Source organism: Pelobates fuscus, chromosome 1 (assembly GCF_036172605.1).
Source record: "Pelobates fuscus isolate aPelFus1 chromosome 1, aPelFus1.pri, whole genome shotgun sequence".
Lineage (NCBI taxonomy): Eukaryota > Metazoa > Chordata > Amphibia > Anura > Pelobatidae > Pelobates > Pelobates fuscus.
Window position 1 is genome coordinate 181,019,132 of NC_086317.1, and position 27,793 is coordinate 181,046,924.

Here is a 27,793-nt window from a genome sequence, read left to right on the forward strand (position 1 = left end):
TCTGTGAGTGTAAGGACTCAGCAGTCTCTGTGTGTGTATGGACTCAGCAGTCTCTGTGTGTGTATGGACTCAGCAGTCTGTGTGTGTGTGTGTGTGTGTGTGTAGACTCAGCAGTATGTGTGTGTGTGTGTGTGTGTGTGTGTTTGGACTCAGCAGTCTGTGTGTGTGTGTGTGTGTGTGTGTGTGTAGGAACTCAGCAGTCTATATTTGTATGGACTCAGCAGTCTGTGTGTGTGTAAGGACTCAGCAGTCTATGTGTGAGTGTATGGACTCATCAGTTTGTATGTATGTGTATGGACTCAGCAGTCTGTGTGTGTGTGTGTATGGACTCAGCAGTCTGTGTGTGTATGTGCTCAGCAGTCTGTGTGTGTGTATGAATTCAGCAGTCTGTATGTGTGTATGGACTCAGCAGTCTGTATGTGTGTATGGACTCAGCAATCTGTGTGTGTATGGACTCAGCAATCTGTGTGTGTATGGACTCAGCAAACTGTGTGTGTATGGACTCAGCAATCTGTGTGTATGCACTCAGCAGTCTGTGTGTGTATGGACTCAGCAGTCTGTGTGTGTATGGACTCAGCAATCTGTGTGTATGCACTCAGCAGTCTGTGTGTGTATGGACTCAGCAGTCTGTGTGTGTATGGACTCAGCAGTCTGTGTGTGTATGGACTCAGCAGTCTGTGTGTGTATGGACTCAGCAGTCTGTGTGTGTATGGACTCAGCAATCTGTGTGTGTATGGACTCAGCAATCTGTGTGTGTATGGACTCAGCAGTCTGTGTGTGTATGGACTCAGCAGTCTGTATGTGTATGGACTCAGCAGTCTGTATGTGTATGGACTCAGCAGTCTGTATGTGTATGGACTCAGCAGTCTGTATGTATGTATGGACTCAGCAGTCTGTATGTATGTATTGACTCAGCAGTCTGTATGTATGTATGGACTCAGCAGTCTGTATGTATGTATGGACTCAGCAGTCTGTGTTTGTGTGTGTATGGACTCAGCAGTCTGTGTGTATGGACTCAGCAGTCTGTATATGTGTATGGACTCAGCAGTCTGTGTTTGTGTGTGTGTATGGACTCAGCCGTCTGTGTGTATGGACTCAGCAGTCTGTGTGTGTATGGACTCAGCAATCTGTGTGTGTATGGACTCAGCAATCTGTGTGTGTATGGACTCAGCCGTCTGTGTGTATGGACTCAGCAATCTGTGTGTGTATGGACTCAGCAATCTGTGTGTGTATGGACTCAGCAATCTGTGTGTGTATGGACTCAGCAATCTGTGTGTGTATGGACTCAGCAATCTGTGTGTGTATGGACTCAGCAATCTGTGTGTGTATGGACTCAGCAATCTGTGTGTGTATGGACTCAGCAATCTGTGTGTGTATGACTCAGCAATCTGTGTGTGTATGACTCAGCAGTCTGTGTTTGTATGGACTCAGCAGTCTGTGTTTGTATGGACTCAGCAGTCTGTGTTTGTATGGACTCAGCAGTCTGTGTTTGTATGGACTCAGCAGTCTGTGTGTGTATGGACTCAGCAGTCTGTGTGTGTATGGACTCAGCAATCTGTGTGTGTATGGACTCAGCAATCTGTGTGTGTATGGACTCAGCAATCTGTGTGTGTATGGACTCAGCAGTCTGTGTGTGTATGGACTCAGCAGTCTGTATGTGTATGGACTCAGCAGTCTGTATGTGTATGGACTCAGCAGTCTGTATGTATGTATGGACTCAGCAGTCTGTATGTATGTATTGACTCAGCAGTCTGTATGTATGTATGGACTCAGCAGTCTGTATGTATGTATGGACTCAGCAGTCTGTATGTATGTATGGACTCAGCAGTCTGTGTTTGTGTGTGTATGGACTCAGCAGTCTGTGTGTATGGACTCAGCAGTCTGTATATGTGTATGGACTCAGCAGTCTGTGTTTGTGTGTGTGTATGGACTCAGCCGTCTGTGTGTATGGACTCAGCAGTCTGTGTGTGTATGGACTCAGCAATCTGTGTGTGTGTCTGGACTCAGCAATCTGTGTGTGTGTATGGACTCAGCAATCTGTGTGTGTGTATGGACTCAGCAATCTGTGTGTGTGTATGGACTCAGCAATCTGTGTGTGTGTTTGGACTCAGCAGTCTCTGTGTGTGTATGGACTCAGCAGTCTATGTGTCTGTGTTTGTATGGACTCAGCAGTCTGTGTGTGTGTGTTTGGACTCAGCAGTCTCTGTGTGTGTATGGACTCAGCAGTCTATGTGTCTGTGTTTGTATGGACTCAGCAGTCTGTGTGTGTGTGTTTGGACTCAGCAGTCTCTGTGTGTGTATGGACTCAGCAGTCTATGTGTCTGTGTTTGTATGGACTCAGCAGTCTGTGTGTGTGTATGTGTGTGTAAGGACTCAGCAGTCTCTGTGTGTGTAAGGACTCAGAAGTCTGTGTGTGTGTATGGACTCAGCAGTCTGTGTGTGTGTGTGTGTGTGTGTATGGACTCAGCAATCTCTGTGTGTGTTTGGACTCAGCAGTCTCTGTGTGTGTATGGACGCAGCAGTCTATGTGTCTGTGTTTGTTTGCATTCTATGTGTGTGTGTGGACCTAGCAGTCTGTATGTGTGTGTATGGACTCAGCAGTCTGTGTGTGTGTGTGTGTGTGTGTGTATGGACTCAGCAGTCTGTGTGTGTTTGGACTCAGCAGTTTCTGTGTGTGTGTGTGTGTGTGTGTATGGACTCAGCAGTCTGTGTGTGTGTGTGTATGGACTCAGCGGTCTGTGTGTGTGTAGGTACTCAGCAGTCTATGTGTCTGTGTTTGTATGGACTCAGCAGTCTGTGTGTGTGTGTGTGTAAGGACTCAGCAGTCTGTGTGTGTAAGGACTCAGATGTCTGTGTGTGTGTGGACTTAGCAGTCTGTATGTGTGTGTATGGACTCAGCAGTCTGTGTGGGTGTGTATGGACTCAGCAGTCTGTGTGTGTTTGGACTCAGCAGTCTCTGTGTGTAGGGACTCAGCAGTCTATGTGTCTGTGTGTGTAAGGACTCAGCAGTCTGTGTGTGTGTAAGGACTCAGAAGTCTGTGTGTGTGTGTGTGTGTATGGACTCAGCAGTCTGTGTGTGTGTATGGACTCAGCAGTCTGTGTGTGTATGTGCTCAGCAGTCTGTGTGTGTGTGTGTGTGTGTGTTTGGACTCAGCAGTCTGTGTGTGTGTGTGTGTTTGGACTCAGCAGTCTGTGTGTGTGTGTGTGTGTGTGTGTGTGTAGGGACTCAGCAGTCTATGTGCCTGTGTTTGTATGGACTCAGCAGTCTGTGTGTGTAAGGACTCAGAAGTGTCTCTGTGTGTATGTGTGTATGGACTCATCAGTCGGTATGTATGTGGATGGACTCAGCAGTCTGTGGGTGTGTGGACTCAGCAGTCTGTGGGTGTATGGACTCAGCAGTCTGTGGGTGTATGGACTCAGCAGTCTGTGGGTGTATGGACTCAGCAGTCTGTGTGTGTGTGGACTCAGCAGTCTGTGTGTGTGTGGACTCAGCAGTCTGTGTGTATGTGCTCAGCAGTCTGTGTGTGTGTGGACTCAGCAGTCTGTGTGTATGTGTTCAGCAGTCTGTGTGTGTGTGTGTGTGTGTGTGTGTGTTTGGACTCAGCAGTCTGTGTGTGTGTGTGTAGGGACTCAGCAGTCTATGTGTATGTGTTTGTATGGACTCAGCAGTCTGTGTGTGTGTATGTACTCAGCAGTCTCTGTGTGTGTATGGACTCAGCAGTCTGTGTGTGTGTGTATGAACTCAGCAGCCTGTGTATGTGTCTGTGTGTGTATGGACTCAGCAGTCTGTGTGTGTGTGTATGAACTCAGCAGTGTGTGTGTGTGGACTCAGCAGTCTATGTGTCTATGTTTGTGTTTGTATGGACTCAGCAGTCTCTGTGTGTATGGACTCAGCAGTCTGTGTGTGTATGAACTCAGCAGTTTGTGTGTGTATGAACTCAGCAGTTTGTGTGTGTATGAACTCAGCACCTTTTGTGTGTGTGTATGGACTGTATCAAGGGAAATGTTTTTTAATAATCCTTGGTGGAAAATAATGAATTCTGCACCAGGGATTATTAAAAAAAAACAACAAAAAAACATTGTGTCTGGGGCGGGGCTTAACATGTGGCAGGGGCGGTGTCAAACTGCGATGAGGGCGGGGTTAAATGTGCCCCCTACTTTTGTTTCTGGCCCACCATGTGCCCCCCTTAAAAATGAATCCTAGAGACGCCACTGACCCCAAAGTCTGTGTTCCAGCACCAAATCTCACTGCCTCTCAAAATTGTGAAACCAAAAGGCTCATGCAGCAGCACCGTTAATTGGCTGAAAGCTATCGGTATGTTTCTTTTCAAGTCAGTTTTATAAATAAGGAGTCATTGATTTCTTGAGAGTCAGCTGACTGTCACTGTCCAATTCTGCAAGTGCCTTTGGCTTTCCCGATTTTGAGGAAACAAAAGGATAAAGAGGCAGGGAGTTTTGTCCCTGTAACACAGAATTTTGCTACAATTGTACTGGTGCCTAAAATTTTCTTTTAATTTAGAAGTTCTTATCCTGCTCTGGTAATTGCCTGCTATAGCCCTCAGCAGCTTGTGAGTGATTAAAGGTCACTTACCTCTTAAAGAGATTTCTTGTTTTGTACTTCATGGGTTACTTCAACCACCCTGAACACTGCAATGATTTGAGGTGGTCCCGGTGGTAGTTCAGTGTTTCTGCGTTAAACACTGCACATATTGAGTTATTGGCAGTTGTGTAATAGGTGCTAATTGCACCTCCAACACACATGACTTAGGCAACTCTATTCTATTTTTTTTAACCCCTTAAGGACACATGACATGTTTGACATGTCATGATTCCCTTTTATTCCAGAAGTTTGGTCCTTAAGGGGTTAAATAATGTCTGTCGTTAGTGAGCAATGCACACTGGTGACAGATGTGCTTAGATTCTAACTTGCAGGCAGAGCTTGCAAGGAGAAGTTCATTCTCCCTACCCTTCATTTAATAAGCCCTTTCCGCTTCCCCACATTTAGTTTTCGTTTTGTTTTTAAATCTGCATGGAGACAATGAATTTTCTTCATAAAGATGCATTGATTTTTTTAATGTTTATTTTTGTAAACATATTTTCAAATGCGAAAGTTGGATTTTTGCAGCACAGCTCCTTTCTAACATATCTGAGTGGCACACCTGCTCCTCATGTCTAGTTAAAGCCAAACACTCTCCTGAATGGTGTGCATCCCTCGTTATTCTCATCTTTGAGACTTTATTATTGGAGGGTTTATTCTTCGCTTCTCACGCACAATGCTTTCCAAGTTTCTTCTTTAGCTCCACACCTTTGCAATCTACAACTGACTTACAAGACTAAAGCTCTGATTCCCTGACATAGGTCTCACATACTCTTTCCTTCCTCCTATAGTCTGGCCTTTCCTTTCATATTCTCCCTCTTTGCTCCACCGTCATGGACATATTTATTGACAAAACTCCCTCAAAATGGTCACAGAGTAAATCACAGAGGCCGGCCAAGAATCCTCATCTTAAAGAACCTACACAAACCTCTACTCCTCACTTCTCTCCAACGGATTCGGACTGCTTTTAACAGCTACCTTCATTTCACAAGAAGCTTCAGAAACAGCACATGAGATTTCCAACCTCTTTAAATTGATCTTTGAATCCCAATTTAAGTATGTGACGGACCGCTGGCACTCCGACCGAGTACCTCCGCCAATCGATGCTCCTAGTGTTTGCCGAGGACTCCAAGCACTCCAACCGACACCATTAGCACTGCAGACGCCACATCCAGCGATGCAGCTGCACCGGGTCTCGCCGTCCTTCACCCACCCTGGACCCAAGGCCAGGTTCCAGCTTCCAGTGGGCAGACCTTTCTTCCTCCAGAGAGCGTAGCAGGAACAAGAACAGCTCTTACAAGAGCTTACCCTGGGGAGTATAGTGTGATTATAGCAATCCCCAGAGTGTAGTTATCCCATCCCCCAAGCATGAGTCAAGGCTTCAAGAAAGGGTCAAGCAGGTCTGTTTAATGAGCACCAAAGGACTTTCTTTTATACAAGATTTTCCACAAGGTTACCACCCACGTGGTCTTGTAGAACAGCAATCAAAACATATTACAATACAGTCAGACACTCCCAGCCAAGGCACACAAACCCTCCCCTTTGCCTGTAATATAATTACTGAACACAATGGGTTAACTTAATTATCACAGGCAGGAAAATATACAGTTTTACACAATATTCATGACTTTAAAAGTATAAATCACATTCACATAAAAAAAACATACATTTTCAGAACAAGCATAATTAGGGGACAAACATATTAAAAAATCACCTGAAACGGTTCAGGGGTTCGGGAGATAGGTATAAGTCACCTTTGACTGACCGCAAGCATGGCTTTCCTGTCCAAAAGAGTTCCATAGATTTAGCCTTGCGGCCGGTCTATTCGTCCCAGTTCACATGTCCTTCGAATGCACAAACGTGTGACGTTCGTGCAAATAGTAATGTAAATGCGGCGTTCGAATAGTCGAACGCCGTTCTGCTCCATTCGAATGGTAAGAGTTCAAAAACAAGGTAAACATCATCGGTGTTTGTGCCGTCGAGTAGCCGATTTTAGATCCATGAACTCAACGGCAAAACACAGCTGACCGCGTTCGAATTAATCAAAATGGCACTACTTCAGCTGAATCCGAAGTGCCATAGTAAAGATTGTAGAATTGTGCCAGTTGCATTTAAAGGGCCAGAACAGTCTTTTAAACACCAATAAGTCCAAATAGTGTTTTTAACTGGCAAAGTCTTCCAGGGACCATAGTCACATGGCAGGAGGCTGGCAATTAGTCCTCTCCAGGCACAAGTGGCGAAGGGCACTTCGTCACAAAGTACATTACAGAATCTATCAATAGTGCAGTCCATCTTTTTCAGGCCTATTCTTCTAAACTTTATTAGAAACAAGACAGAGTACCACAGAGGATGAGCTACACCAGCTACAATCGACAATTCAAAAACAACATTCTCCAGTGAATTCTTTACAGGACAAACTAGATGGCCTGGAAAACAGAAGCAGACGAAACAACCTCAGATTTGTTAGCTGACATCTTTCCCACTCTTCAGTCCTGGATTCTGGACACTTGAAAGATTGCGACCACCTCTGACATTTCTCCGGTCATCAAACAAGCTCACAGGCTTGGCCTGTGTTTACACAGGACACCCAATGGCACAAAGCATTTACACCTATCTGCTCAGTACTCTAAAAAAGCTTTACCCTTCTTTATTCTGCCACTCTTCATTTACAAATAGCCAATCACAACCATCTCCTCTGTTGTTGAGGTAACAGAGATCCTCCATGGTGTCCTGCCGGACTGGGACAAAGCATCTCCAGGCACATCAACCCACCCCTCGCCTAATCGAGAAGAGCAGAGAGGAGCAGTAACATTTAGATGTTCTTATGGATCCAAAAGTTTGGGATATATATATATATATATGTGTGTAGTAAAGTTTATTTTTGGGCAAAAATATGTAAAGCTTTAGGGGCATCTGAGGGGAAAAAAAACAAGGTGCAAAAGAGTACTTAGAACGAACAACAGCTTGCCTTTTGGTGGGTCCCTGCTCAGATCTCAAGCTGGTTTTAGCTCAGCTTGTGCCATTACAAAAATAACCAGGTCATTTGCATATCAGACTGATTCAACCCAAAAGGGCAGAACAGATCCAAAATGCAGACTGTCTCTCTTTGCAGATGATCCTTTCAACCTTGTTAGGCATCATTAGTGAGGTATAACCAATATCCCTCTAGGCACCGTTAGCACCCTGAAATAAAGGGTTAAACATTAGAAACTTTTGGGGCGGGGCCTGACCGCAGAACCGAGCGGACGTTAATCTCCACAACTCCTGCGACCAGTGCCAGAAAAAGTGCCACAAAGCCGCTGAAACAGCTGTAAAAGGCAAACAAAGGCCACCAAATGACGGGGGCTGCCGGGGCGGACACAGTGGTATCCAACAAACGACTATCTACCCGCTACGCGCCCGGCACAGTGGCGAGGCCTATCAGGAGAGCAGGCACAGGAGAGACGGCCACTCTCCTGCAGCTGAGAACGCCTGGAAACTTAACCCTCTGGACCGGCGGGGGTTATCCCGGTCCTCCCCCACATGAGCAAGTGTTCAAGCACTCACCAAGACACATGATCGCGTAGCACAGAGGCATGGGCGTAGGAACCGGGGAGGATGGGGGGGATGCATCCCCCCCAGCAAATCATGCGGGGGGGACAGGTTATGGTGAAATCCCCCCCAGCTCTGCCGGACCCCCTCATGCTGCAGCCGCCCGAGCGCTCTGCAGAGAGCCTCAGGCGACTGCAGCTTTGCCTGAGCTGGTGCGTCCATGAGGGCGCACCGCCCGGGCGCAGCATGAGGAGAGGGGCTGACAGAAACACACAATGCATTCCTTACACACACTCAATACACCCCATACACACACTCAATGCACCCCTTACAGACGCACACACTGCATCCCGTACATACACAGAAACACACCTTGCAGTCCTTACACATACAAACACAGATTCACACAATGCATTCCTTACACACATATCAGGACATCCCCTACACACTCCACCCCCTGTGAACAAACTCATTGGTGGAACATGAAGGTGGACCCTGGGACCCAGACCTTGAGCTGTGTAAAGGGCCCCCAAAAAATGGAGCTGCTTCCCGTTCTCCCAGAACATTGATTTTTGTGACCACAGTTACAAACAGCCTCCAGAGAGCCTGTTCTACACCAGACCAGTGGAGCCAGAATGCAGCTAGAGCCCATCATCATCCTCATCTGGTTGTAAGTAGGCAATCTAGCATATTATTCGTGGCACTAATCTCTAATTTACCTCACATTAAAGAAACACTATAGTCCCCAGAACCACTGCAGCTTAATGTAGTGGTTCTGATGTCTATAGCCTGTCCCTGCAGGCCTTTTAATGTAAACACGGCGGCACTCCAGCACTGGCGTTAGTTAACATGGCAGAAAAATAATTGGAAAGGGCTAGGGGGGCTACTAATAAGGATAGGGGGAGAGGGGTAGGTAGAAAAATAATTGGAAGGGTTTAGGGGGGCTACTAATATGGATGGAAGGGGTAGGGTGGGTTCTAATATGCATGGAAGGGGTTAGGGGGGTACTAATATGCATGGAAGGGGTAGGGAGTACTAATATGCATGGAAGGGGTAGGGGGGTTAATATGCGTGGAAGGGGTAGGTGGGGTTCTTTTGTGCATGGAAGGGGTAGGGGTGGTTCTAATATTCATGGGAGGGGTAGGGGTGGTTCTAATCGGGAGGATCCCGGCGCTGTATCCGGGTAAGTAAAACCCCTTCCCTGTAGTGACCCTTTAATGTTATTATTTTATCATTTATATAGCGACTGCAAATTCTGTAGCGCTGTACAATGGGATAAACAACTCCTAGTTTACGGAATAAGAATATACCCGGCGAGTAAAAATGCTATCCCCCCCAGATTTTTTTGGGTTCCTACACCCATGCACAGAGGCCACACGTGGAGCATTCAAAATGGCGACCAGCCCACACACCCCAGCTCTGAGCATAATCGAGAGGGAAACTAAACGCCGATACGACCGCATCTTCGGTGCCCTCTGGGAGAAATTGGAGGCCTTGATGCAGTCCCCCCTAAAGGGACCTCCGCCCGGCGACACACAGCAGGGCCCAACGCATGGAAGCACAGGGGAAGACAGGGCAAATCCCCCAAACTCCACACGCAAGACGGGTACACGCCTTAACAGGCCGGCCCCACACCCGGTAACCTGGAACCACGCAAAGGCGACACACGATCCGCACAAAGCTACTAAAACCCAAGAGACACTCAAGGTACAGCTCCAAAGGCCTTACCGATGTGCAGCGACCCAGCCTAAATTCCGGAGGGGCCCAGCCCACCCAGACAGGTTGAGAGGACAGCAAAAAGGGAAGCTTAAAATGGCGGCTGCCATAAAACTCCCATACGGGACAGGCAGTGACAGGCAACCACACCAACAAAAGCACAGCACAGCCAGGACCCAAAGCCACCCACCAGGTGCACCTGCTATCTATAGGGGCGCCCTCCCTCACTGCACGACTGATGTACAGAGCACAGAGCACTTGATCAGTGCAGACCGCAAAGCAGCAGGGCCGTGGTCCGGTGGACTAAACCGGCAAAGAGCCCATCCTCAGCCAGCAGAGGAAGGGACCCCGAGCAGTGGTGTATCCTGGTTTTGTGCTGCCCTAGGCAGGACAAAACTCAGGCGCCCCCCCGCCACCCAACCCTTCCCCCCGCCCCACCTTCTAAATACACACACATTCACTGACAGATACGCATACATTAGCTAACAGAAACACACACACTCACTAACAGACACACACACACACTAACAGACATACTCACTTACTAACAGACACACTCACTAACAGACACTGACACACACACACTAACAGACACACACTCACTCAAAATGGTCGCGGCCCGACCACTTAGCACAATTCGTTCGCTACTGGGTCTGTAGACCCCTGGAAAGGGAGGCCCGCATGAGACTACAGGCGGTATGCCCCTGGCCGTCCTGCCGGACAAGGTGGCGGGGCCCCCGGATTTTTACCCCCTGGTGGCCTCGTACTTGAATCGTACGGGCCGGAACCCCAAGAAAGGGGTCGAGCGTAGCCTTTCGCTCAATGCAAGTTAAACGGCTGGATAGGCTGGGCCCCTTTGGGCAGGATGTTGACCCTGACGGACGTGGCCTGCACATACAGTACATGCCTGGATCCGGCCGTCACACGGGATTGGGCGCTACGCCCCATCTGCCTTCTGGCAATGCTAATGTGGCTCTCTGCACTGAACGCAGGACACCGGCTCTGTTCCGTATGGAAAACAAGCTCTTGGAACTAGGGTCCATAGAATTGGGCCCCTGGCCAAAAGACCTACTGTCTGGGGAACCTTTCATTAAGGAGCTACGGAAAACGCGTCAATTTATTTGCTTCCCTGGATACAGCACAACCCTCTATAATGAAGGTGTTTCGCTCACTATTGTCCCGGATGGTCTTCGGGCCCGCGCAGATCCCGTGGCCCTTTTTTTCCATCATACCAGCCCAGACCCCCTACATTCGAAGGGCGGATGGAGGTCGTGGATACCGGTCCAGAGGACGGGCAAGACTCCCTACCAGTGAATACAACTCCTTCCACTCTTAGTTCCCTCTATTGCATACAGGCAGATTGTTTCACTGCAGAGGCAGGTGGCAGGAGGTGTCTTAAGATGCATGGGTCCTTCGGACGGGGTTATGTCATGGACTTCCACTCCCCACTGACGCAGGTTGGACCTCCAAGAGTCCCCTTCATCGCAAGAGATCAACGGTCCTTGGTAGATTCGGAGGTTCGGACTTTGCTCGCCATAGGCGCTGTCCTCAACTCAATTTTTTTCTAGTGCAGGTGAAGTCGGGGGGGTTCCGCCCAGTGATCGATTTGCGGGAATTGAACGCCTTCGTTGTCTACAACCACTTCAAGTTGGAGGGCATTCAACTCCTTCGGGACCTTCTCCGGTCGGGAGACTAGTTCATGAAGACTAGACCTGAAGGATGCTTACCTCTCCATCCTGGTGGACGAGGGCTGTCACAGGTTGCTCCGCTTCACCTGGAATGGCGTCCTTCACCAATTCACATGCCTCCCGTTCGGCCTCAGCTCGGCCCCTTGGTGCTTCACCAAGCTTCTGACGCCTGTGGTCGCCCGATTCTGCTCAGAGGGCGTCCATTCCTACTATTTCTGGACGGCTTGCTGGTCCTCTTCGAAGATCCCTCCAGGCTCTGATATCGAACGTGCTCGGCGATCTCCTTGTTGGAGCACCTGGGATTTATAGTCAATCTGAAGAAATCAGCTTTGGAACCTTCCCAGATGGTGGAGTTCTTGGGTGTTGAGGTTGATGCGCCGGAATGCGTTCTCCGCCTGCCTTTGGCAAAGATGGCAACCATCCGGGAGGTGCTGAAAAGGATATTACGGCAAGACCGGATTCCCCTTTGACTGTTTGCTTGCGTGGTGGTCCTCCGCTCAGCCTCATATACAGGCAATATACCCGGGCCCACTACACTGCAGGACCATGCAACGGCCGAAGGCTCTTTTTCCACGTAGGGGACCCTCTTCGAACCAGAGGATTTCTCTGTCTGTGGTGGCTTCTACGCAGGGCCGCCTGGAACGGCAAGGCAATGTTCGGACCAACCCCGGATTTCGTGCTGGAATCGGATACGAGCCTTTGGGGTTGGGGTACCACATGCGTGGCCGGGTCCACGGGTGGCCCGTGGCCGGACAAGGAATCGGAGTTCCGCTTCAATTGCCTGGAATTGATTGCGGGTTCGTTGGCATTTCGGAGCCTGGCAAGTCACCTGTCGGACTGCTGCGTCCTCCTTCGGATGGAAAAGGTCTCAGCGGTGCAATATGCCAACCGCTTGGGGGGCGCTCGGTCTTGCACACTGGCGGAGGTGACAAAGGGGATTTCCAGCTTCTGCGTTCAGCACAAGCAGAATACCTGCCGTGGGACTCAAACCTGACGGCGGATTGGTTCTCCAGACATTGGAAGGATACCAATGACTGGAAACTCTTTCGACCCATCTTCCTCGTACTCGAGCGTCGCAAGGTTTCGTTCACGGTGGATCTTTTCGCCTCTGACGACCATCAGATTCGGACGTACTTCAGAAATTCAAACAAAATCACCCGTGTGACAAAGTGATTGAAAAAAACTTAACTTCTGGGTACACAGCTCCCAAGGTCGATAAAGTTGATAACCGTTTAGTAGAATAGTATAAGTGATAGGATATTTTAGGGATTCTGCTGGTGTACCTAGAATAGAGGATAAAACATTAAATAAAACAATAAATAAAAACAAATATAAAATAGAACAGGTCACCGGTCCTACGCGTTTCGTCCTTGTGCAAAAGGACTTCCTCAGGGACCTTTTTAGTAAAACCAGCAGTAACATGTACAATGGCTGACAATGGCATCCTAAAAAACGCTAACACATAAAATCTTATATAGGGCTAGTCCCTCCAAGTCATTGGTGGAATAGTGGGTGTCTTCTTTCTTCTAAATTTCATTCGTTGCCCGGTATCTTTCTTCAGGTGTAGGTTTTTACCGAAGATTTCAGCTCCCTCTCGTGTAGTTTTCTATCATTTCCGCATACGTCACGCGTTGCGTTCTGGTCACGTGACCCGTATGCGTTCCACACTCGAAAAAATAACATGGCCGTGCGTTCCACCATAAAAAGGAATAAGTCCGTTTATTACTTGTGCATATTGATGGTGCTTGAGAATCTAAACGAAAGGGCTGTTAAATATTGCGCACAAAATACCCATAATACTGGTAAAATCATTAATATATCCTCTATATCTCATAACATAAATTGAAAACAAAATTAAAATTGAATGCAACAACTTCCTATCCAAGTGTGCATACAAATATAATTCTAAAGCTATATATCACAAATTCTTATATCACATACCATTAGTAATTATCCCAAATAGTTTTTGTGAATTCTTATAATACCTTAAACCAATAATTAATGTGAATATATAACTATAATTTAAATTTTTAAAGTGACATATCCTTAATTGCACATGCATATTGTGTTCAACATAATCTATTGCTCTTGCCTAGTCACAAGACTAGTGTACTCAAATCTCAGAAGTGACTTATCCATATAAAAAGAGAATGTGTATATCTCTCTCTTTAACTTAATTAATCCAAAAAACAAATGATGTCCATATCTTCATTCAGTCCCCTTGGTGTGAGGATACCCAATCTGTGGATCCAGTATGACTCTCTTTGAGCCAAACGCTTTTCCCTATTCCCCCCTCTCCAGTGTGGTTGAATTTGTTCCATCCCCATGCAACGTAAACCTTTTAAAAAGAATTGTGGACAACTGTTACAATGGAGAGGAACAGAGTGGGTTTCAAGTTTTTTCTTGATGTTGTTAATGTGTTCAAGAAGCCTCACTTTTAAACACCTCTTTGTGCGTCCAACATACTGACTGCCACACGGACACTGAAGCAAATATACCACAAAGTCCGAGCGGCAGCCAATCCCCGACTTAATATGAAACTCCTTCCCAGTGGTGGAGCTGGTATATGACATAACTTTATCTGTGTTGACCTGTGAGCAAGCTTTGCAATTTTTACATCCCTTGAAACCTTTATCACTCTTTTTGTTTTTAAAAACATTTTTTAGGGCATAGCTTGGTGCCAATAGATTTTTCAGATTTTGTTTTTTCCTATATATAATTTTTGGTTTCTTGGGCAAATGTTCTCCCAAAATAGGGTCCTCCAACAGTATTGGCCAATATTTACACAAACTCCTTCTAATTTTAGGATGATCAATGTTATACTGGGTAAAAAAAGATTGTCTGAAATTTTCTTTCTGTCTGCCAATAGGGTTATCTATTAAGAAATCATTTCTGTCTTTTTTAGACATCATGTGGATTTCTCTATCAATCCTCTTTTTATTGTAACCTTTTTGGACAAGTTTATCAGCCACATGTTTGGCCTGTGTATGGAAATCTTTGATGTGGGAACAATTCCTCCTAACCCTGGTAAGTTGTCCTTTTGTGATCCCCTTCAACCAAGGTTGGTGGTGACAGCTATGTTTATGAACATAGCTGTTTCCATCGGTTGGTTTAAAAAAACATTTTGTCTTGATCTCATTTCCTTCACAAAACAAGGTTAGATCCAAGAAATTAATTTCCCTACGGTTCCATATTGGAGAGAGTTTTAAATTATATTCATTAGAGTTCAAGTAATTCACAAAGGTCATAAACTCCAGGTCTGACCCCTTCCAGATTATGATGACATCGTCTATATACTGCCGCCATAGGACCAGGTTCTCCACCCAGTCATGCCCCAACCTCACGCAGAGGTCCTCCCACCTGCGCATGTATATGTTGGCATAACTGGGGGCGAACCTGGTACCCATGGCGGTCCCCACCAATTGTAGAAAAAACGACTGATCAAAGAAAAAGTAATTATGTTCCAGTATGAACTGGATACCAAAAAGAACAAAGGTTTTAAGCCCTGGAGAAATATCTCCATCCCTGTCCAAATAATGGGCAACTGCCTCCAACCCCAAATCGTGACTGATGACCGTATACAGCGAGGTCACATCCAGTGTGGCCCAGCTGTAATCTTCCCGCCACTCCAGATTTTCAACCTCTTGTAAGAATGATTTTGTGTCCTTAGTATATGACCATGCCTTTTGCGCATGTTTTTGTAGGTGAAAATCCAGAAAGGCGGATAGATTTGCTGTAATTGATTCAATGCCACTGATTATTGGGCGTCCTGGTGGATTTTTTAAGTTTTTATGGATCTTCGGAATAAAATAAAAGATTGGAATGACTGGATAAGGATTCCAAAGGTACTCAAATTTTTTTTTAGAAATAATATTTTCGGCTCTTGCTTCTTCTAAAAGGGTTTTGAGTTCTGCATTAAAGGCTAGGGTGGGATCCCTTTCAAGCTTTTTATATGTCTTACCATCTGCCAAAATGTTAGAGGCCTCTTGTCGGTAATAATGTTCCGACATGATCACTATTGCTCTGCCTTTATCTGCCTCCTTAATAACAATGTCCTCCCTTGAGGTTAAATTGTTTAGTGCTAATTGTTCTCCCTTAGTTAAATTTTGTGCTCCCTTTCCTCCTTTTTGTTTGTTCTTTCCTGTCCATTTTTCAAAATCTTTTTCCACTAGACTTTCAAACGTCTCCAAATGGGCCCCTTTGCTCTGTACTGGAAAAAATTTAGACTTTCGTTTAAAACTCTTTTGTATGTCATTCTCCTTATTTTCAAAACCTGTCTCAATTGGATTGGGAAACTTCAGAAAATGTCTCGTCACCGTCATAGATCTAATGAATTTTTTTAAATCAATATACAATTGGAAATCATCCGCCACCTGATTAGGAGCAAATTTCATTCCCTTCTCCAACAACTCAATCTCTTGTTCTGTCAAATTAGATCCAGATAAATTAACAATCCCCCTCCTTAGTTCTTCCCCCAAAGTGTCTAATCCCTCCCTTGTAGTCTCTCCTGATCCTCTGCTCGTTTTCTCTTTTGTGGGGATTCCATGTACAAATTGGAAAACCGATTGGGATGTTCCCACCTTTTCTCTCGGGGACGGAAATAATTGGTGATCATTTTTTCTTTGGGGGCTCGGGTTCTCCCCTGAAAATTTTCCTCCTCTCTTGAATCAGAAGTGTTTCCTTTTCTATTCTCATCTTGATTTTTCAGGGCCTGTGCATAAGATCCAAACCTTTTTGTTCCTCTATCTGGGGATCTTTCCATACCATTCACATTCCTATTTACATTGCTATTTACATTATCATCGGCTGTTCTTCTAAAAGTTGGCCTCCCCTCTCTTTCTGGGGTTCTCTTGTGTATCCCCCTTGCTCTTCCTGGAGTTCCCTTCCTATAATCATTTGGTAACTCTCTTTCTCTCACTGGAATTCTTTCTCTGTGATTGATCGGTGAGGTTTTTTTACCAAAATGATATGACGTACTTCAGTTGGCTCCCTGACCCAGCGTGCGCGGCGGTGGACGCGTTTCTACAGGTATGGTTTTTTCACAGGAAGCTTAGGCGTTTCCTCCGTTCGCACGATTCCTTGGGTATTACTTCAAGTTCGATGTCGACGTGTGTCCTTAGTGTTGTTGACTCCACTATGGCCGAGTCAGACTGGTTCACGGAGCTTCTGGATCCTTCCTGTCGGGATCCTCTTCTCTTACTTTCCTCTCGAATACTCCTCTTGGACTCTTTCAGGGGTACCTGGAATGTCGAGGCGTTATCGCTATCGGACAGGAACCTTCTCTGGGATTCCTGGGCTCCCAGGACGAGGAGATGTTTCATCTCAGCATGGATTTCATGGGGTGCTTGGGACGGGATACCGAACCCTTTACAAGCTCTGTGACCTACGTGCTGAATTTTCTTGTCCCTCCTCCTTGATTTGGGACGCTTGTGCCGTTCGGTTTAAGTGTCTAAGTCAGTTATTTCGGCGGCGCATGTTCCGCTTGGAGGTGTTTTCCCATCGGTCAGGACCCGCTGGTCTGCAGAATTCTATGTGGGATGAGGCTGGCACGTCCTCCGGTGCCTGAATACTCTTCCCTCTGGGAGGTAAGTATGGGTTTAGCGTTTCTTCGGGATTTGGCCGGATTTCCATGTCTTTTCCCTTCGCCAGCTTTCAGTTGTGTTTGCCCGCTTGTTGTGTCTGGTTTTCGTTCAGACGTGTTTCTGATGTCCGGCCCTTCGCCCATGTCCCGACTCGCTGGATTAGATGGGTTTTGACAGTGGCAGGGGTGAATGCGACCTTTGGAGGCATTCGGTTAGCGGCGCCGTAGCTTCCGAGTTCCTTGGTGGGCGTTTCTCTTCGGGGCGTTTTGAGTTTGGCGGTCCGGTCCCGTGAGGAGATTTTTCGCCAGTTTTACGTTAGACCGTCGGACCATGTTTCTTTGGTTTTGCTGTCGGAGCATTAAAACAGCAAATATGAAGCCTCCTGTCATGATATAAAATTGTAGATTATACTAGCTTTAGTGTAACTATAATCTTAATTTTATTAATGACAGGAGGCACATATTTCCCACCCGTTTTTTTCTTTACCTCCCTTTGTTTAGATTAATTGTTTGGTTCATTTCTACGGGTTTTTGAGTCGCCTGGGCTAGATATGGTAGTGTAGGGTGATGCCTGGGGAAGTTAGGGGAGGTGTATGTTATATTTTGTATTGTCAGTAATTATATACTGGGTTTTATGGTTTTGTTCTATCAGTACTGTGCCGGGGGATTTATGTTTTTCTCAGTACATTTCATTCACTAATCAGTGTTTTCGACTCTGTTTATCTCGTTTCAGTGTATGGTTCGACTACATTTCATAGGATCAACGGTTTGGCTGGATGAAGAGCAAGTTTCCATCTGTTGTTCGAAGTCTTCTTACAGACTGCATTCATCGTTGTGTTATATTTTTCTTCCTTTGATTAGTTTATTGGCATTTTTTGTGTACCTTATGTTTTGTCGCAGCGTGAAAGAGGAAATGGTTGGTTGGGAGGAGCCTTTTATAGATGCCTTATGTTTTTGTCTTTGGTGTTTTTCTCTCTATGTTAATATGCTGCTGTGGAGTTCTAGTAAAGAGAGACTTAAGCAAATATTCGCCTCCTGTCATTAATAAAATTACAATTATAGTTACACTAAAGCTAGTATAATCTACAATTGTAAACGTACAGTTGAAGCTATAATGTTAAAACTGCTTATTATATTATAAAATTGTGCCTGATAATCACATGCCCCGCAAGTTACGCGAGGGAAATGCTTGAAGAATGCTTTTGGGGCACTTCGAGCCTACATGTACTGTTTTCATGCACTGCAAAAATAAAAAATAAAAAATAAAACATTAGAAACTTTTAAAGTGGGTAAAAGAGGATTTTCTATGGCAAACCATAAAACCAGCAAATGATAAACAATAAAACCAGCACATAAAACCTGCTCCAGTACCTGCAAAGTTTACTGTAGTCCGTGTAACGAAAATGCGCAATGGACCAGTTGATTGAGAGTTCTCTTTTCATTTCACATATATTACACATTTTGCACATATTGCATGAACACATTCATAATACAGATCTACATCACATTTTTTTTTGTTTTTCATATACCACAGTTATGTTTTTATTTGAAAGTGAGACTGGCAGTTTGTAAGGTAGTGATTGCATGTCTGATTGTTTGAAAGGGAGAGTAAATGTTAAAATGTCTAAAAATAATATTGGAGGTTAAAAGTTGGAGATAGCTGGAAGAAGTGAGGAGTGGAGAGGGAGAAGAACAGAGTGTAGTGGAGAGTGTCTGTTTGGTAAGTATGTGAGAGTATGATGTGTATGAGAGAAGGAATGGAAGCTGCAGAAGTATGGAAGAAAGAAGACTTAGGAGTGGGACTGGGGACCTTTCTCATACATTGGAAGGCCAGAGAGGGTGGTGCTGGTCTGTTGCTACACTGTCACAAGAGAGGGCAGTGCTGGCATGTCACTACACAGTCATCAGACAGGGCCTTAGTTCAACATTGCAGAGTACAATGCAAGGGTGCAAGCCATTACAAAGAGTGTACCTTCATCAGTAGTCTGAATAAAGGGAGGAGGAAGATGGTGTCAATGCCACAGACGTGACATCAAGAACTGTAAAAGTCAGTAAAAATGTCATACAGAGCCAGATTAACAAGTTAATTCAAGCATCATAGAAATAAAAGTACAGAGTCACAGCGTGTTACCCAAATAGATACCAAAAAACTCAAACACCCGTGTGGTAACCTCTCTATCCACACAGATAATCACAGAAAGTCATATACATACAATGGGTGGAATGATTCGGTTCAGGGTAAAAGATGGTGATATGGAGGCAGATGGGATAACTGTGGAGATAAAATAGTATACAAGCACCTAGTGCAATATTGTACTGTATAATAGTAATTCAGCGTAAAATGTGTAATTCGGTACTCACAAGGAGGGAGCCAATTGGAAATGGCTCAGTCCAAACGCCTGTGGGATAGTTAGAAGGGATCCCACTCCCTTCCAAAGTGCAGGTAGTGCTTCACAGATCTCAAAAAGGAATGTCCACACCAATACAGAATTGGGGACTAAATCCTTTTAATGATGAAGTAAAAAGTAGATGTACAGCAGTATAAAATAAAATAAAACAAAAACAACAAACTTGATAAAATCCACTAAAACTGTGGTAAAGTAAATAAGTCCACTGTGGGGTGAAAGAATAGTTGCAAAACGCGTTTCGCCCAAGTCCTGGGCTTCCTCAGTTGCTAGGGGTGTCCTTCAGATACTCTGCTTTTGTACCCATTTCGGGGGATGCTCATTTCCGTGTTCGCGCCGATATCCCCATTTCCGGTCGCATGTCAATGACGCGTTTCCGGTCCGCGGTCTGTTAGTTGAATTGCTGTTGGAACGCATATGCGTTCCAAATCTTCAACAGCTTTATTGTTCATTGTTAAGTCCAGTAAGCATAGGGGATATCGAGTATAGTATCCACTTTTAGACCGTTAAGACCGTTAGGTATGAGGGTATTAAAGTTAAAAATAAATCTCATTTCTTCTTTACCCAGTTTATTAGTATAGTTGCCTCCCCTCCAGTCCTTTTGAACTGATTTTATTGCACAAATCAGTTCAAATCAGTTCAATAAAATCAGTTCAAAAGGACTGGAGGGGAGGCAACTATACTAATAAACTGGGTAAAGAAGAAATGAGATTTATTTTTAACTTTAATACCCTCATACCTAACGGTCTTAACGCAGATTTCGAAATATGTCATTTTTTATAACATCTTTTAATATTAATATAATACTTTTCGCCTTAATTCTGCAAGCAGCATCACTATGTAGAAATACTGGGACGTTCTGAAACCATAGTATAGAGCTGTACTTTCCTGAGAGTCTCTTTATACACATATGTGTAATTATATATTTTATCTGTTTTATTTTACATATGCAAGATATGGTTTAATATTTTTATGTCTATATGTATTGTTTTTTTATATTTTTTAATATGTCTTAGATTCCCTTTTTAGGAACTATACTTTCTCCTCTTCCCCATTATATTCATCATAAGTGTCTTTATTTAGTGAACCAGCCATATGGCTATGGAATTTGAAGACCTCATTAATATTAAATACAAATAAAAGGTCAATATCACTTTCAAAGGATATTTAGTAGTAACCCATTCAACAATACACCCTTTTCCCTATTGCAAGTTTTCCATAAAATCATTTATTTTAACTCATGTATTTTTATTCATTCATATGTTCTATTTATGAAAGATGAAATTTGTTAACCCTTTACTTTCTTATATATTGCACTAAGTGGATACTAGACTCGATATCCCCTATGCTTACTGGACTTAACAATGAACAATAAAGCTGTTGAAGATTTGGAACGCATATGCGTTCCAACAGCAATTCAACTAACAGACCGCGGACCGGAAACGCGTCATTGACATGCGACCGGAAATGGGGATATCGTCGCGAACACGGAAATGAGCATCCCCGAAATGGGTACAAAAGCAGAGTATCTGAAGGACACCCCTAGCAACTGAGGAAGCCCAGGACTTGGGCGAAACGCGTTTTACAACTATTCTTTCACCCCACAGTGGACTTATTTACTTTACCACAGTTTTAGTGGATTTTAGCAAGTTTGTTGTTTTTGTTTTATTTTATTTTATACTGCTGTACATCTACTTTTTACTTCATCATTAAAAGGATTTAGTCCCCAATTCTGTATTGGTGTGGACATTCCTTTTTGAGATCTGTGAAGCACTACCTACACTTTGGAAGGGAGTGGGATCCCTTCTAACTATCCCACAGGCGTTTGGACTGAGCCATTTCCAATTGGCTCCCTCCTTGTGAGTACCGAATTACACATTTTACGCTGAATTACTATTATACAGTACAATATTGCACTAGGTGCTTGTATACTATTTTATCTCCACAGTTATCCCATCTGCCTCCATATCACCATCTTTTACCCTGAACCGAATCATTCCACCCATTGTATGTATATGACTTTCTGTAATTCAAGCATCATGACTTTTTCAGGAATTTGGTGCCTGGAGTTTGTACGTGCAGCACTTCACTTTGAAACGCTGCACATACATAGTTTAACACCTCGGCTGGTAGAGGCTTATCTCCACCTCCGGCAGCATCATTGAAGTGTCATCAGCCAGTCTGGAACTAGAGTTCTGGGCTGGCTTTAGTCAATTCTTTTGTTGCACAGAACGTCAGTCATTTGCTTAGCAGCTCTTGGCCAATGAATGGTGAAGGCTGTAGCTTCCAGCTTCTACAAAGGGGCATCACCATTCACCAGGAAGCATCAGAACCTGCAGTGGTCCAAGGTAATAGGGTAAATCTTCCCTTCAATTTTTTTTCAATTGCTGGGGAACTCAGGATAGGGGATTCCTGGCATCATAACCACTATAGTGGGCTGTAGTGGTTAGGATGCTTGTAACCCTTTATAATAATCTGGAGACTGGGATAAGAAGGAAGGGAATACCAGACAATAGGATAGGCCCCTAAATTCATATTCTGCTTAGGTTCCTATGACACTTTAAAGTGGAATCAGCACATTCTAGAATCCCCTACATTTAACTATTTCCAGACCCATTTATTTGTCAATGCTGATCTGACCATAGACAATGATATGTTCTTCCCACCCGTAAAAATAGCCCTGTATGTTTATTTTCACATTTATGGATTTGATGAACAAGGCACTAATAATTTAAACATGATATTCAGATATATTATTTTATTTACAAAGTTCCAATACATTCTGCAGGACTGTACAATGGACAAACATGATGTATAGATTACCACCAGATTAAAACCAACAGACAGAGGAACAACATTTGAGAAAGTCTAGCTCAAATGGACTTACAATCTACATGGAAATGGGGGTACATTTATAAAAAGTGCAATATGCTGAGTTGGTCCAGCCACATTTCATTTTTGTACACAGTGGGAAGATAAAGTGTCAATTTAACAATTTATATTAATTGTGTTTGTTATTTATATAAACTATATGACTAGACAAGGCATTTGATCATTCTGATCAGCTGGTTTGGATGAAGCAGGGGTAGACATCTGCAGGAATGGAAGTTAATTAGTTATTTGTCAATGTGTATATGTTTATATATTAATATTTGTAGTATTAGGAAAAGGGATACATAATGCCATATATTTAAAAATCAGTACATTCTGTTTATTGAAGAACACAACTATCAGTATGCTCAAGAGGCTACTAGGTTCTTATGTTGACCAAGTAATTCCTACTTCTTTCCTTAAAAAACAAAACAAAAAACAAGAGTCCTGCACACCCAGGTGCTACCACAATTTATTTGAGGACAAAGTTAAAGCAGCAAACATTTTGAACAGCAGCCCTTTCTCAATGCTAGCAATTTACAATAATTGTGTTTGTTATTTATATAAACTATAGGACTAGACAAGACATTTGCTAGCATTGAGAAAGGGCTGCTGCTCGAAACGTTTGCTGCTTTAACTGTCCTCAAATAAATTTTGGTAGCGCCTAGGTGTGCACACCTATACTAGATGCGCAGGACTCTTGTTTGTTTTTTGGTTGTATATACACTGTTGGGACTTCAGTGTGGAGTATCTGCAGCACAGGTCCAATTTTTCTTTGTTTATACTTAGAATTTTGTAGCCATTTTTTGCCTCTACCTCACCCTATATATACACTTAGTTCCTTCAGCTGGAGGTTAACTTCCAACTGCAGAAACTGAGTATTGACAGATCATGAAATAAGTGTTTTTACTTAACCAATTTCAGGCCTTTCAACAGTCCTGATTTAGGAGGGGCAGAAACACTTTCAGGATTCTGTCCCACCATCCTGATATTGTTCCCTGGTGTCCCTCATCTGGGAACACCAAATGTTCCAGCCAGAACAGCGGAGGTGCATAATCTGCCTCTGGCTATGGCCTGCCAGGAGGCTGTCAATCAACTTGGTGTGCATTTACACCAGGCTGACACTTTTTTTGTGTGTAAACCCACCCCTTTTGCAAGTTGTGTCACTGACACACCTGCTCACTCACCCCTGTCCCAAAAGCATACCTGCCAATGTTGAGAAGCATGCAATTTAATTTTATTTGTATTATTAGAAAATCTTTACATACTAGTAAGTGAAACATTATGAATTGAAGACCATATTCCTAAATTTAGGCCCAAATAGTCAAGTTAGAAAATAATTGAAATGGAGATTTGTTTTTTTTTTGCTCTTTGTGCGTATGCCTACAGACTGTAATTTACCAGACAACACAGATTACTAATACAATTAACTTTTTACAGAAGTGATAATAATAAGTAGTAATGATTTTACCCAATAATTCTCATGATAGCAAAACATCCAAATGTATGCATTACGATCACATAACTGATACAAATTCATAAAAAGTGAGGTAATGTATATTGGTCTCCATTTTTATTTATTTGCAATATTCAATCATTATACATTGTATACCACTTCTGACTGAATGTAACACAAATATTCACCAGTAGTTTTTTTAAATTTGTTAATTGCTAGCTGTCATCAATAAACATTCAGTTACTCCATACCTCTATGCTAAGAGTCTGCAATAGTGCTGTGCAATGCAAGAAAAGCAAGTAAAAAAAATTCTTCTGTCCAGCAGAAAAATAGTTTTTCATACAAGAAACTGGCAATTTTACTGCAGAGACATCTCTTTGGAGTTTCACATATTTGTGCAGTCTCTAAACCTGACTGATAATTTGAGCCTCCTCTGGATCATACCACTGAAGAGGGGCGCCTTCTGCTGTTCTCCTAAGTACATGCCGATGAGATACCTGATGGAACAAAATGAGACAAAGTTTTAGAAGTACAGGATAAGAGTGAATAATATATACATAACATGTGCTGGAGAAAATATACATATTACATAACATTTAAACACATACTACTAAACCAGAGATAAATACATCTATATATGTGGGTTATTTTTATTTTTTTATTCCTTTCTTAATTCTGCTGTGCTGTTATTTATATTCAATAAATGTTTGAAAATAATCACACAGAAAATTAAGGGGGAGGGAGAAACATTGAGAGCATGTGTAAAGGGTGAAATGTAGAAAATGGTAAAAGAAATATACATGATATGCTCAGTATAAAGTACATGAACACCCTCCCCTTTGGCCGATCGGCTCCCCCAGCATACTCCGCGTCCTCCACCTGACTCCCATATGCCCAAATGTCTGGAGAACTCTAGCCAAAAAAAATAATTTCCTACAGGCCTCCTGCCTCCTAGGAGTGTTGGCTCCAAACACATCCATCTGCCTCAAATCTAGCCACCCACCAAGGCAGAGGTGGTGACATTTATTGTTTATAAAACCTTGGAATCAAAGCTTTTGCCTAGTCTAGAAGGAGAGGCATTATCGACTCTCCACTTTTCACCACTTTGCATATTTTGAACCAAAAATCCTGGATCCCTGAACAGTCCCACCAGATGTGGATGGATGGGGAGTTTTCTCTGCGCCCCCTTCTGTATAATACCAGTGTGTCCGGATCTTATGGGATAGTCCTTGAGTCTTAGCATCTTTTGAGCATCTAAGATGTATTTTGTCCCATTCTGCCTCCGTGAATGACTGTCCCAGGGCCTCCTCCCACCATAAAAGGGGTGGTAATGTGTACCTATACTAAATCAGTATTCCATACAGTAGGGATATCATACTGGCAGGGGCGATTCCCCACAGCACATTTGTTCAAACTCAGTGAGTTCCCTCTTTAAGTACATCATTTGTTGGATAGAAGCCAACTACTGTGACAGTTGATGGTGTGTGTGTTTTTCCCTCTTGAGTAATGACATGTTGCACCCTACGGTAATATAAGTAAATAAGAAAATAGCTGTTTGATTAAAAATAGGCTCAATTAGAGGCTTGTTATTTCTCAATTATGACCTAAAATACAAATACTAACTGATACATGCAGATATATACAACCTTTAAGGTGTGACTGGTGAAGGAGGGGAAGAACAAAACCTAGAATTATACACAAGCCTCATAGAAAAAACATGAACATGTCTGTACAGGATGGTTTGACATCACACATTACAAAATACAAGCAGAGTAAACAGGAGTAAGATACTGAATATGAAGGATATGGAACAAGTTGGGACCTAATGTACATGACTTCATTGAACTATATGAAAAACATTTTTAAAGTGTGTAGTCAAGCAACAAAAAAGGATGTGATGCCGCATCAAAAAAGAGAAGTGGACTCCTGTCAAAAGGAATGCAAACTTGATTCAAAAGCAGACTGACATTTTGAAAATGAACATAGTGAAATATGGAGCAGGAGTTGTTGGAGAAATATCATTCTCCAAAGAGACAATTTGAAGGGGTTCTCTAAGCACTATGACTATAGATCATTGTAGTAGTTACTGTACAAAGGTAGGTGCATAACCCTTGATTAAGTTAAACTGCTTTTGAACAGTTTGACAAAACACAGTCTGGCCTATACACTGCTGCTCGGCTAATGTTGTAGCACATTATCAAATGCATTAGCCCATCCAACTAAAACTATATTGTTAGGAATACAAACATACATTTCTAATGCTATAGTGCTGGACAGCATAGTAAAGCATTGGAAGGCTAGGGCACATGAGTGGAAAATTGTTGCGCTCCACCAATCAAATGGTTTCTATGAGACCATCTGATTAAAATAGCCAAGTCTTGTGACAAGTAGTGTGACAGCCACTAGCGGCAATTTAACCCTGCAATGCAAAAATGCCATTCCTGCAGAACAGCAATGTTTCCAGTAGTAGGGTTAAAACGACTGGGTGTCCCTTTAGGGGTTGGTAGTTCAGGATATCAAACAGATTAAAAAAATAAGATGTTACCAATACTCTGCAGAATATTTGCCAACATATTGTTTACAGATCATAAATATATTTGATATCACTATTACTTTTAAAAGCTGAAGAGTATATCTACATTTCATTCAAGCAGAATAGCCACAGAACAACATTTTTAAATTGCTTTTTAGTAAGAATTGGGTGCTAGATTTGCATCAGGTCCAGTTGACTGATTCTGTGTCCAGCCAAATAACCAGTCCCAGTAAAATGTGAAAAAAGAATGAGGCAACAACAAAGAAGTGAATACGTTTGGAAACTAGAGAAGACCCGAAGGCAATTATAATTTAGTAATAATCTCTAATGAGGTAGGATATAAAACCTGGTTTCGGAATTTATGTTTTTGAGACAAACTGGAGTGGAAGCATGATTCTCAGCCACTAAAAGTTCTAAGTTGAACCAAGCAAAACACTCATGTGTGTCCTTGCCAAAATGTTCATGCAGATCTGCTTATCCACACATCTAAGTCAATCTGAACAGCATATATTGGGATCTTACAGTGTCTGTTTTGACCCTTGTGTTTCATATATTATTGTAATTTTCTAAACAGCAAGATCACAATTAAAACAGACATCCCACTCAAGATTTCTTCTATTTCTAAGAAGCATTTTTTCCAGATCCCTTTTTTTATCTATGCCAAAAGAATACAATCTGCAAAACCATGTATTTCTATTAGGTTGTATTTAAAGAAATAGTAACACTGGTTTTACTGTTCCTTGAGCATATCCAGTTGAGGTAATAAAAAAAAAAAAAATCTATTAGTATGGTGAGGAAAAAACATGTCTACCATGATTAATTCTGCAGTCTTCTCCCCATCAATGTAACTGATGGCTGAAGAAGCGGAGCAACTTAAAATGTCAGGATTTTGAGGCATTATTAGGAAAAATAACCCATTTTCAGGATATAGAACCCTCGGAAATAATTAGTCTGGACCTCTTTAAAAGTAATGGCTTTTCATAGACAATGTAATTTAAATATGTGTATCTATAAGTTTATATTGTTGAACACAGCATGACATTACATTAGGTCAGAGGTACATGTGGTTAAATGGACAGAGTCCAATAAGTCAGGGGCATGAGTCAAATTTCAGAGTGTAGAGCCCCACAATTTCAAACATCATCAGCTGCCACTGAATATATCATTCAGTTCCAACACAAAATACACAAAAGAAAAAAGAAATCAAGCATGGGTGATCCCAAAAATGTTATCCAACAAATGTTTGTTTCTTTAAAATGATTACAAATGGGTGAACTCATTTCATATGACATAAATTGTAGGGTACAAAAAAATAGGGCTTCTTCTTTGCATTGTAATCGCATTTTATCGCTTAGACCTTCCCTAGCCTACCTTTCATTTCAGCATGGGAACAAGACCTGAAGGAGGAATTAGGG

General features: G+C 43.1%; 1 protein-coding gene across 4 annotated transcripts in view; it reads right to left on the minus strand.

The window, feature by feature from the left end:
- Window positions 1-23,945: 23,945 nt before the first annotated feature.
- INAVA (innate immunity activator) overlaps window positions 23,946-27,793 on the minus strand; it is a 36,633-nt gene continuing 32,785 nt past the window's right edge. For all 4 annotated transcript variants that reach the window (XM_063444412.1, XM_063444414.1, XM_063444411.1 and 1 more), the window contains exon 10: window positions 23,946-24,342. In XM_063444412.1, the coding sequence (XP_063300482.1) occupies window positions 24,250-24,342 (93 nt within the window). In that variant the 3' untranslated portion in view covers window positions 23,946-24,249. The remainder of the gene's footprint in view (window positions 24,343-27,793) is intronic.